Source organism: Symphalangus syndactylus, chromosome 7 (assembly GCF_028878055.3).
Source record: "Symphalangus syndactylus isolate Jambi chromosome 7, NHGRI_mSymSyn1-v2.1_pri, whole genome shotgun sequence".
NCBI lineage: Eukaryota > Metazoa > Chordata > Mammalia > Primates > Hylobatidae > Symphalangus > Symphalangus syndactylus.
In genome coordinates this window covers 123,787,650-123,801,298 of record NC_072429.2, presented here as the reverse complement: position 1 = coordinate 123,801,298, position 13,649 = coordinate 123,787,650, and the positions used below count along the sequence as shown (strand labels likewise).

General features: G+C 40.9%; 1 protein-coding gene across 2 annotated transcripts in view; it reads right to left on the bottom strand.

Annotated features, from left to right (window-relative positions):
- ZNF572 (zinc finger protein 572) overlaps nt 1-10,573 on the bottom strand; it is a 57,497-nt gene extending 46,924 nt beyond the window's left edge. For both annotated transcript variants that reach the window (XR_010121752.1, XM_055287228.2), the window contains exon 1: nt 10,425-10,573. Coding sequence is in view for 1 of the 2 variants with exons in the window: in XM_055287228.2 (XP_055143203.1) it covers nt 10,425-10,482 (58 nt within the window). In the remaining variant the exon portion in view is untranslated. The remainder of the gene's footprint in view (nt 1-10,424) is intronic.
- Nucleotides 10,574-13,649: the final 3,076 nt, after the last annotated feature.

Sequence of the window (13,649 nt, the reverse complement as noted above, 5' to 3'; positions counted from 1 at the left end):
AGTAGCTCGGATTACAGGCATGCACCACCACACCTGGCTGGCTACTTTTTGTATTTTTAGTAGAGACAAGGTTTTGCCATGTTGGCCAGGCTGGTCTCGAACTCCCGACCTCAAGTGATCTGCCTGCCTCAAACTCCCAATGTGTTGGGATTACAGGCACGAGCCACTGTGCCCGGCATGCATACCAGTTTTTAATATAGTTGTAGTCAAACTATATAGAATATTGTGTTATACCAGTGGCTGTCAACCAAAGGGAAATTTCCTCCCAGGGAACATTTGGCAATGTGTGGAGACATTTTTGGTCATCACAGCTAAGGGAGTGAAGGGAGGGAGGTGGCATGTGATATGGCATCTAATGGATGGAGACCAGGGATGCTGCTAAACATCCTGCAATGCACAACATAGCTCCCTACAACAAAGAAGTATCTGGTCCAAAATGCCAGTAGTGCTGACATTCAGAAACTCTGCATTGTATTACACTTTTAAGAACTAATTTTACTTAATATACAGTGTTCAATATTCCTACGTTGCCTTTGAACTAATTTAATCTGTGTCTTAGGTTGTATATCATGCATACTGAATGAAACTTAATAAGTGTATAATATTCCATTGAGTTAATATGAAATAATTTACATAACTATCCCCTTGTTGTCGGGTATTAAGGTCAAGATACTTCGCTACTGAACATAGCACTGCAATGATCATTATGCAAATGTGTTAATTTGAAACATTTCCTTTGCATTAATTTCCAGTTGTGACATTATAGATCCACTGCAGAAAAAGAGGCTGGTAATGTTCTGTGATTAATATTTTATTTTTTAATTTTTACTTATTTATTTTTGAGATGGAGTTTCACTCTATTGCCCAGGCTGGAGTGCAGTGGCACCATCTTGGCTCACTGCAACCTCCGCCTCCCAGGTTCAAGTGATTCTCCTGCCTTGGCCTCCTGAGTAGCTGGGATTACAGGTGCCTGCTACCGTGCCTGGCTAATTTTTGTATTTTTAGTAGAGACGGGATTTCGCCATGTTGGCCTGGGTAGTCTCAAACTCCTGACCTCAGGTGATCTGCCCATCTTGGCCTCCCAAAGTATTGGGATTACAGGCATGAGCCACTGTTCCTGGACTGTATTATACTTTTTACAACTAATTTTACTTAATATACAGTGTTCAATATTCCTACGTTGCCTTTGAATTAATTTAATTAATTAATTTAATCTGTGTATTAGGTTGTTGTATATCATGCATACTGAATGAAACTTAATGAGTGTATGATATTCCATTGAGTTAATATTAAATAATTTACATAACTATCCCCTTTAGTATTCTGTTGACCAAGGCAGTCACAAATCAGGCCACATTCAAGGGAGCAAAGGAGTAAACTGCCACCCTGGCTTGTGTGGATACAGGGAGAAGAAATTTATGCTGGTCAGCCATCTTGGAGACAAGCTACCATAATTATTTATCTTTGTATGACTTTTCAAAAATTTTTCTACGTAACCAAAATATAACCATTAAAATCAGGAAATTAACATTGATACTAACTACAATCTAATCCTCAGAACCCATTCAAGTTTTGCCAGAGATTCCAACAAAAGAATCCAGTTCAAAACCACACATTGCATTTAATTGTCAAGGCTATTTAGTGTTCTTTAGCTTGGAAAAGTCCCTTTGTCTTCCCTTAAATGACCTTGGCAACTTTGATGATAGCTGACCAGTTATTACATAGAATGTCCCTCAATCTGAGTTTCTTACAATGTCTCTGATGTTTTCTTAAGTTATGTATCTTGGGTGGAAATACCACAGAAGCGTTGTGTTCTTCTCATTGATACTACTGGCTGAGGCATAATTTACATCTGTCTCACTGCTGTTGATATTCAGTTAGATCACTTGATTAGGGTGGTATCCACTAGGCTCCTCCTAGCAGAGAACTAGGAATAACTTCCAAATTGCTCTTTAACCCTTTGTAATTAATAAGTGTTTTGTGCAGAGTTATTTTGAAATAGATATGCTATTCCCCATCAAACTTTCAACTTATTCATCTATTTCTATCTTTATGGACTTATACCTTCCTATTTTATTCAAAGGGATTGCATTAGTTTTCTATTGCTGCTGAGACAAATCACAAATTTAGTGGCTTAAAACAACATAAGTGCATTATCTAACAGTTCTTTATGTCAGGAGTCTGACACAGGACTCACTGGGCTAAAAATCAAGGTGTTGACAGGGTGACATTACTTCCTGGAGGCTCTAGGGGTGAATTCATTTTATTGCCTTTTCTGTCTTTCAGAGGCCACTCACATTCCTTGTCTCCTGGATCCCTTCCTCATTTGGAAGCCAGCAACACAGGTTGAGTCCTTCTCATGCTTCCATCTCTCTGGTTCTCTGTAGTCAGGAAGGATTTCTATTTTTAAGGACTCATGTGATTACACTGGGCCTGTCTAGATAATCTGTATTAGTCAGTGTTCTCTAGAGGAACAGGACTAAAAGGATAGATGTATATATAAAAGGGAGTTTATTAGGAGTATTGACTCACACAGTGACAAGTTGAAGTCCCACAATAGGCTGTCTGCAAGCTGAGGAGCAAGCAAGGAAGCCAGTTCGAGTCTCAAAACCTCAAAAGTAGAGAAGCCAACAGTGCAGCCTTCCGTCTGTGCAGAAGGCCTGAGAGGCCCTGGCAAAGCACTGGTGTAAGCCCAAGAGTCCGAAAGCTGAAGAACTTGGAGTCTAATGTTCAAGGGCAGGAAGCATCCAGCAAGGGAGAAAGAGGAAGGCTGGAAGATCCAGCCAGTCTAGTCCTTCCAGGCTCTTCTGCCTGCTTTATTCTAGCCGTGGGGGCATCTGCTTAGATCGTGCCCATCCATATTGAGGGTAGGTCTGCCTCTCCCAGTCCACTGACTTAAATGTTAACCTCCTTTGGCAACACCTTTACAGATACACCCAGGAACAATACTTTGCATCCTTCAATCCAATCAAGTTGACACTCAATATTAGCTATCACATAATCCAAAATAATCTTTCTATCTTTGGGTCTCTAATCAAATCTGCAAATTCCCTTTTCCCATGCAAGATTCCATGTTCATAGATTCCACTGATTCAGGCATAGACATCTTTGTAGGCCATTATTCTGCCTACCAGAAGGATTATAATCCCTTACATTAATTATTTTGTTGGTCAAATTATCTCCAATTGGCTATTTGAAGTATCTACAAGTTAGCTTTTGGGAGCTTCCTTGCTTTCTGGCACAAAAATATCTTTTAGATTCATCTTGTACTTTTTAGTCCAAACCCTAGAATCAGTCATTTCTCCAAAGAACCTTGATTCCTTTTAGTGGAGAATGGTATTTAGAAGCCAAAGTCAACACTTTACTATAAAATTGGCTTTGTGTTAGATGATTTTGCTCAGCTGTAGGCTAATGTAAGTTTTCTGAGCATGTTTAAGATAGGCTAGGCTAAGCTATGATGTTTGGTAGGTCAGATGTATTAAATGCATTTTCAACTTATGATAATTTCAATTTACAAGGGTTTATCAGGATATAATCCCATCACAAGTCAAACAGCATCTGTAATGTCTTTGTCAGCTAATTTTAACATCTGTGTCAGTTTCTGGATTGGTTTTGATTGACCCGTTTATCTCCTTACTCTGGAGCAGATCTTTTTGATTCTTTGCATGCATTGTAATTTTTTATTGGCTGACATATACTTTAAACATTATCTTGTTGGGGCCTGGATATTTTTGTATTCTGATAAATATTTTTGAGTTTTGTTCTAGAACTCAGTTAAATTATTAATACTTGGAAATAAGTTGATCCTTTCAGGTCTTGCTTTTAAGATTTGATAGGTTGCCAGGCGCAGTGGCTCACACCTGTAATCCCAACACTTTGGGAGGCCGAGGCAGGCAGATTGCCTGAGGTTGGGAGTTCGAGACCAGCCTGGCCAGCATGGGAAAACCCCATCTCTACTAAAAATACAAAAATTAGCCTGGCATGGTGGCAGGCACCTGTAATTCAAGCTATTCATGAAGCTGAGGCAGGAGAATTGCTTGAACCCGGGAGGCAGAGTTTGCAGTGGGCTGAGATCACGTCATTGCACTCCAGCTGGGAAACAAGAGCAAAACTCTGTCTCAAAAAAACAAAAATTTGGTAGGTTGAACCAGAGCAGTATTTAGGCTAGGGCTAATTGTTTCCTACTAATGAAGCAAAAATCCTTCTGTGTACTCTACTCAATGCCCTGTGGAACACACAATTTTCCAGTCTGGCATGTGGGAAAAGGCACAATTTCCAGTCATGTGTGAGTGTTGGGTGCTGTTACCTTTAATTGCTTGTGGTTCTTTCTCTGTCTTCCAGTAGTTTCTTATATGTATGCGTTAATCATTACTTAGCTGCATACTCAAGGGAAGCCACCTCCATAATTCTCTGTACATCTCTCTCCCTCTCTGGTACTCTGTCCTTCTTATTTGCAATTTCTGATTCTCTTCATTTGTTCCTGTGGATTTTGACAACCATCTGGCTTGGTGTCATTGTCCTACTCTGATACAACTTTGCTCTCACCCACTTCTGTGCTGTTATTGGCAAATAAGTCATATTTCTGTATGTCAGAGTGAAACAATACAATTATCTATGTATCGTTTTATACAATTGTTTTTTAAATCAAGTGAAAGAAGAATGGAGAAAGAATATTCGTGTGTACTATCTATCTTTTATAATTGCATAATTACTTTTACTGGTGCTCTTAATGTACGTGTGTGTGGATTCAAATAACTTTCTGGGGTCATTTGTTTTCAGCCTAAAGAACTGCCTTTAGTACTCCTTGTAAGATACATTTACTAGCAATAAATTCTGTTTCTTTTCTAATAGAGAAAAGTCAATTTTTCCTTCATTTTGAAAGCTTTGCTGAATACAAGATTCTTAGTTGACAGTTTTCTTTTTCTTTCAGCACTTTACATCTGTCATCCCACTTCCTTTTGGCTCTATTGTTTCTGATGAAAAATCAGATGTTAATCATATTGAAGTTCTTTTATATGTGATGAGTCATCTTTCTCTTACTGCTTTTAAGATTTTCTCCTTATCATTGGCTTTCAGAATTTTTCTATGCTATATCTGTGTGTGGATCCCTTTGCATTTATTCTACTTGAAGTCTGTTGATTTTCTTGAATGTTTAATTTTTTTTTAAATCAAATTTGGAAAGTTTTCAGCTATTCTTATTTTTGAACATTTTTTCTACTCGTTTTTCTCTCTCTTTTCCTTCTGATATTTCCATTACTCACATGTTAGCATGCTTTATGGTGTTCCATATTGAGGCTCAGTTCATTTTTCTCTATTTTTTCTCTGTTTTTCAGACAGTATATTCTCTACCAATCTATCTTCAAGTTTGCTAGTTTTTTTCTTCTGCCAATTCAAATCTATTGTTGAGCCACTCTAAAATTTTTATTTTTAAATAAAAAGTTTTTATTTTTCAACTCCAAGATTTTCAATTGGTTTTACTAATTTATATCTCTTTATTGATAGTCTCTATTTGATGTGACATTGTTATTTTACCTATTTAATTATAGTTTCCTTTAGTTCTTTGAACATATTTATAGTGGCTACTTTGAAATCTTCACGTACTAAATCCAGTATCTATCTCCCTGCCGCACAGATAATTTCTGCAGCTTGTTTTTTTTCCCCTGTGTACGTGTCACACTTTGCTATTTCTTTGCATGTCTCGTAATTTTTTGTTGATAACTGGGCATTTAAGATAACATATTATGACAATTCTAGATATTCCCTCCCACCTCACACTTGTTATTTTTTTTGTGACTTAATGAACTATTTAATAAAGTGTATTTTCCCCACAGTGTGACTCCTTTGATGTTGCTCTTCAGACAACTCAGATTTGGGCATGTGCACTGTCATTTTGGGATGACAGTGCTTTTTTTTTCTCCAGGTCTCTATTTGTCTCTTTCTCTTATCACCCCAGTTTTTAGGCTTCACTAATTTCCAGCTGATTGCTCTACTGTTTTTGACAATGCCCTAGGGGCATAAATCACTCAACAATTATCCAATTGATCCAATCAAATTTGGGCTCCTTTGCAGAGGTAGTTTTCAAGGTTAGTGTTTGAGGTTTGTACTGACCCCAGACAGGCTCTTCTTAGCTGTCTCTTCCCCTGATTCTCTCTGGCAAACTATCTGGCCTATGATTTAGCCTACACCTCCCATGGAATATCAGCCTTCTCCTAATTGCTTTCCATCAAAACCTCCAATATTTTTTAGAGTGCTTGTAGACTTGAACTTCCCCACCCTTGGTTTCAGATAAAGTTAGTTCCTAGGGGAGAGCTTCAGAGCTGTTTGATGGGTTAACTCTTACTCTGACAGAAATCTCTGAACCATGGTTCCAGAGTTGGGAGTAGGGACAATGGTGCACTTTTCTTTGAGTGATACCCCTGCTTTAGGATCAGGTACTTCATGGAGGTGCTGGCCTGTGTTCTTATTGGCTTACCTCTCCTGGCATAAAACCTTTGCTTTATGAACAAACTAGGGTGAGAGTAATTGTGATCCTAGTATTTTCAGCATGCTGTACCTGTCTATGAGAAGGGGGGCTAGGAGAAACCAGGGAGCACCAGACCTCTCAGATGCACTCACTTGTAATTAAGTCCCTGCAACAGGTAGCCATGGGCAATGAAAAAATGCTAATGGCTTGCCCATTCAGAGAAGATACCAAAACCCTTGACTGAGAACGTCCTCAAGATCCTATTGACTCTTTCTCTACAGTGTCTCCTTCTTAGCCTCCATCCCAGTCCTGACCCCACCTTCTATTTGAGCCATTACCGCAGCCTTCTACCTACATGCTGCTAATTCCTTAACGATAATAGTTAGTTCACTTACTTAAAATACTCAATCAGGGCTCCTCCAGAAGGTGTGCACACTCAATCTTCATTTATCACTCTTCGTGTTTCATCTCTATTGTTATGCATTTCAATCCCTCTGTGTCTAACAGCATGGAAGATGTAATCATTACTGAGGGCTTACTATGTATCAGGCCCCATGCTAAGTGCTTCCCATGCAACAGCTCATTTACTCCTCACAGCAACCCTACGAATTAGGTACTTTCTTCATTTGACAGATTATAAAATGAAAGCTTAGGAAGGTAAAGTAATTAGAACATTTTCTTACAGCTAGAAAATGGTAAAGACTATATTAAAAAGGAAAAGAACACAGAGTTTCTGACCTAAAGCTTGACATCTAATTGGAATGATAAGACCAACACATGTGAAATAATTAGCAAATGTTGTAAGATGTTGTGCTAACCTGTTTTTTCCCGTTATTATAATTTATTTCCTTGCTTTCCAAATTATAATTGCATCCAGAACAAAGATTTCGTTTCCCACTATTTGTATAATTCAAAACACGTGGTGCTCTGCTGGGCATAAAATGAGTAATCAGTATATTGGTGCCAGAGGACAGTGAGTGTAGGACTGAGCACTTATGGAACAAGTAGAAGGTCTAGAATATTTAGGTTTCATTAAATGCCAGCCAGAAAGAGAATCTGAGACTCAGAGGGGAGGTGATGCAGTCAAGGTCACAGAGTTAGAGAAGGATTAGACAGAAACCAGTTCTCCAAACTCCCTGCCCAGTATACCTTCCCCCAGAGCCCACTTAGGTCAGCCCAGGGCATGTGGTATTCACACCATGGTTCTCTAATTTATGGAACTAAAAGGCCCTGCATCCCACATCTCAAAATATACTGCTTTTCTCCTTGTAGCTGACATCTACCTCCAGAGACTTAGCTCAAGACGAATCCAGAGCTCTCTGGTCCAATGGAGATGCCTCTAGTCCCTGTCACTTCGCACTTTGGGTATTTCTCAACCAGAGAGTCCCAACAGGGACCACCCTCACTGATTTACTTGCCTGCCCTCCCATCAGATGAGAAACTTTCTAAAGTCAGAACCACGGCTCCTGTGACTTGGAGAAATCATTACCTAACACGGTGCCTGGTATGTGACCTCCTAAAAGATGCTTAGTGAATGAATGACTGCAATCCAGGCAACCCATATGTGATGTGGTCAGGATCAACTGTGGCTTCTTGGAGTAAGAGGCAAACTGACTTGAGATGAAGGCTGAGTGCAGCTCACCCATTCAAATCCTGGTTTACAGCTCTGTGATGTTTGGTTAAGTCATTTTTTAAAAAATTCCAGTTTCCTCATCTGTTAAAGTTGGAGTTGATAATACTTACCTAGGGTTTTTTGAGAGTTCAATTACAGAATTAAAGAACTGGTCACACAGGTACTCAATTAATGTTACATTTCATATAGCATCATGGTGACATCATGTGATATCCCAGCTTTGCCACTTTGCAACCACAATGCAAGCTTGCCACTTGGGAACCAGGTGGAAACAGGTGAAATAACACAAGGTGTCCCTTCATTTCACATGTATTTGAGGGTCTCCAGCATGCTGTTTGCTTCTGGGAAGACAACAGTGAATGCAACAGACACAGCTTTGCTCTCTTGTGGAGAGTACAGTCTAGCAGAGGAAGCAGACAATCTAGAGACAAACACATGAGCAAGCCAGATAGTTTCTGAAAGTGGGTAAGAGCTTCAAAGAAAATGAAAGAGGGAAATAGGATAGAGAATGGCTGGGGTGGTCCAAGAAGGTCTCTTTGAAGGGATGACATTTTAGCTGAGACCCATAATATAAGAGCCAGCCCTATAGATGGGAGTATGCTACGGTGAATGATTAGCCAGTACAAAGCTCCTGAAGCAGACAGACTTGGGGTGTTCAAAGCATGAGAAGAAAACCAGATTGGGTTGGAGCACAAAAGGTGAAGAGTGGCAGAGATGAGGCTGCAGAAGAGCAGAGACCTGATCACGGAGGACCCGGAGACCTGGCTAAGGAGCAAGGAGTCCCGTGAAGCATAATGGGAGGTCACAGAAAGGCTCTGAGCAGGGGGTGATATGCTCTAGTTTGCATGTTGAAAAGATTATCTGGGTGGGTGTCAGGTTAGGAAAAGGCATGGTGGATAAGCCCCATCTTCTGAGCTGGGTCCTGCTACCCCAGGGTGCTTCCAACAGACGTTTAAGTGGGAATCAGGAGCTACAGACAAGGGGCTGCGTCTGTAAGAAGCTTCTAGGCTTTTACACTTCCCTATGCTGTTTCGGTAACTCCATATTCTGTAAAATCCTATGCCTCTTGGATTTGTCTTTGGAGAATGGAGCAATAAGGTGGAGCCAAAGATAAGGAATCCAAAGGTGCAGAGTGGGAAGAGGCAGCAGGCCCAAGAGCCAAGGCCCCAGGGAAGCAGCAAAATAATTGGAAGGAAACCCCAAAAACAGCAGTTCTGGACTTGAGAAGCAGAAAGGCTTATGAAGCAGAAAGAGAGAGAGAAAGAGAGTTTTACACCTCATTATACCCATTTACTTACATAGGCAGCCCCTTTATCACAATGCATTTCATAGCTCAGCTCTTTCAACAGCATCTAATTACATTGCCTAATTACTATCTCTATATCACCTGCCAACATTTAACTCACTCTTCCCTGGTTTCAGCAGAAGAACCCTACATGGACAATGGATTTTTTTTTTGGCAATAGGGAACCAACTCGAGGTATTTAAGATGTGATGATGAAAAGCAGGGTTGGGAAAGATTTTACCCTAGTAGGTTGTAGAAATTTCTGGATGCAGAGAGACCAGCTGGAGAGCAATCCGTTTCAGCCATCCAGGCCCTATGAACTCATGACTTGGGCAGTTGTAAAAAGGAAACCAACCTGAATGCAAAGGGAAGGCAGGTCTGAGAGTCTGTTCTTAATTTTCCTTTTGGTCTTTCTGCCTGGATCTCAGATATTGCTCTGTGAATTTTTTTTTTTTTTTTTTTTTTTTTTTGAGACGGAGTCTCGCTCTGTCGCCCAGGCTGGAGTGCAGTGGCGCGATCTCGGCTCACTGCAAGCTTCGCCTCCCGGGTTCACGCCATTCTCCTGCCTCAGCCTCTCCGAGTAGCTGGGACTACAGGCGCCCGCCACCACGCCCGGCTAATTTTTTGTATTTTTTAGTAGAGACGGGGTTTCACGGTGGTCTCGATCTCCTGACCTCGTGATCTGCCCGCCTCGGCCTCCCAAAGTGCTGGGATTACAAGCGTGAGCCACCGCGCCCAGCCTGCTCTGTGAATTTAAAGGGACATTTTGTGTGTGTGTGTCCAAGTTCATGAATGCTGTGCTCAGCATGTGCTATTACTCTGTGAAAGTTATGAAATAATTCTTCAGGAAAGAAATAGGCCATACACTAAGTGGGTGAACAAAAATAGGTCATGGCATGAAGACAGAAGGGCTGCTGGCCAAGGCTGGGGAGCCAGAAGGCAGCCATCTGCTAGGACACACGGCAGTGCCCATCCTCACTGCTCGGTCCCTGCCATGAACCTGTGATAGGACAATTGTGCTGAACATGGTCACTGCTTCTTACCTCGTTGGGAAAGCAACATCCTTCTGTTGCTTAGCCACTTTAAAAGGTAGAATTCCATCTCAGTGTTCAAGTCTTGGCTTACTAGCTCTGTAATGTTTGGTAAGTCACTTAATTTTTCTGAATCCCAGTTTTTTCACTTGTGAAATAGGAGAGATGATAATGCTTACCCAGGGTTTTTTGAGAGTTCAGTCGCAGAATTAAGAGAATCAAACACGTAGGTGCTCGATTAATTTTCCTTTCCATATAGCAGTGTGGTGACATCGTGGGATACCCCAGTTCTGCCACTCTGTAACCACCCAGAAAGCTTGCCACTTGAGCAAGCTCTGTAACACCTGCATGCCTCAGTTTCCCTATCAACAATATGGGAACAATCACAGTCTAAACCATGTCATGGAGTTGTTAGGAGAAGTAAAGGAGTTCCACATGGGAAGTGCTGAGAGCAGGACTGGCACACAGCCACCTGAGGGATTAGATTGTCTTCTTCTTCTTGTTCTCAGACTGCTGGACACACTTCACACCCATGTTTCAAAGAATGAAATCACTTGACAATGTTCAGGTAGAAACAAGCCATGCAGTTCCCTTTGTCTTTGCACTTCTAGTACAGACGGGGTTTCGCCATGCTAGCCAGGCTGATCTCAAACTCCTGACCTCAGGTGATCCACCCGCCTTGGCCTCCCAAAGTGCTGGGATTACAGACATGAGCCACTGTGCCTGGCCTCCACATCTTTTTCATTAGGGCCCAAACTAAGGCAAGCAGCCTCTATCTAAAATATGCAGATCTCATGACAGTTTCCCTAACCCTAATGACAGTTTCCAGAGAGAGAGTGGAAATTGGCAATAGCTCTTCAAAGCTTCTACTGGTATGCTGCACATGTCACTTCTGCTCACATTTCATTGGCTGGAGCAAGTCATATGGTCAGGCATGACATCAGCAGGGCAGCCTTGGGCAGTTAACAGTTAACAGTTGGCAGTTAACAGTCGGGAGGGTAAAACACAATCGTGGGGCTATAAAAGAGTGAAGGAGCCGGCATTACGCACAGACAGCCCGCAGAAGGGCAGCAACATTTTGGAGCTCCTTTTAGTTCTCTTTATTGATATATTTTAATTGAACCCAGATTTTTTTTTTTTCTGTCTAGCCCTTAGAGACAAGCTCTGCCAGAGCTCATACAGCAGAGAGAAGGTCTTGAGATTAGTGATACTCAGCATTTCTGACACTGGAGACCTGCATAAAAATGTAACAAACTGGGAAGCAGTTTTCATGACAACTATTTTCATTGCATAGATGTTACCAAGAGTTTGGGGGTGTTTTTAAGGAAAAGCCATTAGGCTGGAAGTCAGACACACCTGGGTTTGAGATCGGCTCTGCTACTTACTACCTGAGTGGTTTTGAGGAATTATTTGGCCTCTTTTCAGGTTTTAGATCCTTCATCTGTAAAATGAGGATGGTTGTGAGAAAGGGAAATTGCTCTGTAAACAGTGAAGCACTATTCAAATGCTCAGGCTTTGTAAAAAATTGATGGAAAATGTCATAAGAAGTGGGCAGTTCTGGTTTTCTTCCTTTGCTATAGGAAGCTGGCACACACAAGAAAGTTTATTGACAGCAGCTGAGATGTGCTGAAGCTGGTAATTATCTTCAAGACAGGCTGAGTTTTGATTGTATGTAAGGGTGCCTGGTACACCTATCAATCAGACATGTGCCTTGATGTAATGCTGACAGTCTATTTACACAGAGGCAGCTGTGATATTATCAAAGAATGAAAGGCATGCTGAAGGTCTAAGTTGTTGTAGGATGGTAAAAATCTGGTGTGAACATGAGCGAAAGAGTTTCTGAATTTTCATTATGATCCAGCATTTTAGAGATGTATGAAAACAGCAATGGTTGAATTCAACCCCTTCTCCGCATGGATAAGGAAACTGACACCCATTAATGTCTGAGTGGTTATTAACGCAGAGAGAAAAACTCACTGTTACCTGTCTTTTATGAATGTGCTAACTCATTAACCTATAAACACTTCTTCTAATATTTAGCATTTAACAGTTCTAAATATTTATTCACTATTTACACATAATCAGCAAAAGCACAAAATTTCACATTAAATCTCCCCAGACATTTAAGCATTCATTACAAATTTGTAATCAAGCTCCTAGATAAACAAATAATTAAAACTATGAATCTAATAAATCAGATTTGTTGGCATGCTCTAAACACCTTAAGAAGTGACAATACATGCACAGAATGTCACTTTGATTACAGAAATTATTATACTATGGGAAAATGGCTTGCTGAGACCCTGAAGAGCCAGAGAGAAGATACTGCTCGCACATGTGAAGGATACACACTGTTTTCTCCTCCTTCTGTATGAGAGAGCCTGCTGATGTTGTGTGGCTCAAAAAGTACGAGGAGGTCTATGAGCATATTTTCAATTAAGTGCATGAGTTGTCGGCATAAATTCTTTCTGAAATGATCATGCAATTCCATAGCAAAACCAGGCTATAGTATAGTGGAAATGAGCACCTTAGTTCTGTTACTCTCCTACTCCAAGGACTGTATTTCCGAAGGGAGCACACTTGTTTTGGGAATTCTGGGAGCCAAGGGCTGGCTGCACTGTGAATGTGTTTTGCTGCTCCAGGTTCTTATGGCCCCAGATTTCTGATCATATTCTGCATCCTTGGCTAATTCTCTCAGGAATTTTACAGTGAAAAGGAGAACAAGAGTGAGAACACGAGAATAAGATCAAGAAAGGTCTCTTCTCACCAGTGCTATAATCCACCTGAAAAGCTGTAGCCACTTGCACTACTAAAACCAGTCATAAAAGTGCTAATACAGTACACTATGAATTTAAATTTGTGTCTTTATTCTCTTCACTCTAATTGTTACTGTTTAATGTTATAGCTTCCCAAGGTTATTAGTGTTATACCTTTCCAGTATCACAGTAATTTTTATAGGATATAATTTCTATACTTTCCCAGACAGAGTTGCTGAATTTACAAAAGCCCCCAAAGGGGAAAAAAAATAGGACTTCAGAGCAGCTGAGTTTATATAGGCTCAGGAGTTTTGACACAGAACTGGCTATTCCTGGGACTGTCCTTGTCTGTGTGGTTGAAGATGGGCACGAGCACATCAGAATTCCAGCAGCAGGGTGGGCGAGGAAGCGGAAGGGAAGAAACGCCTTTTTCTTTAACAAGCGTGACCCAGAAGTTTCCTCTCTCTCTTCTGCTCATTTT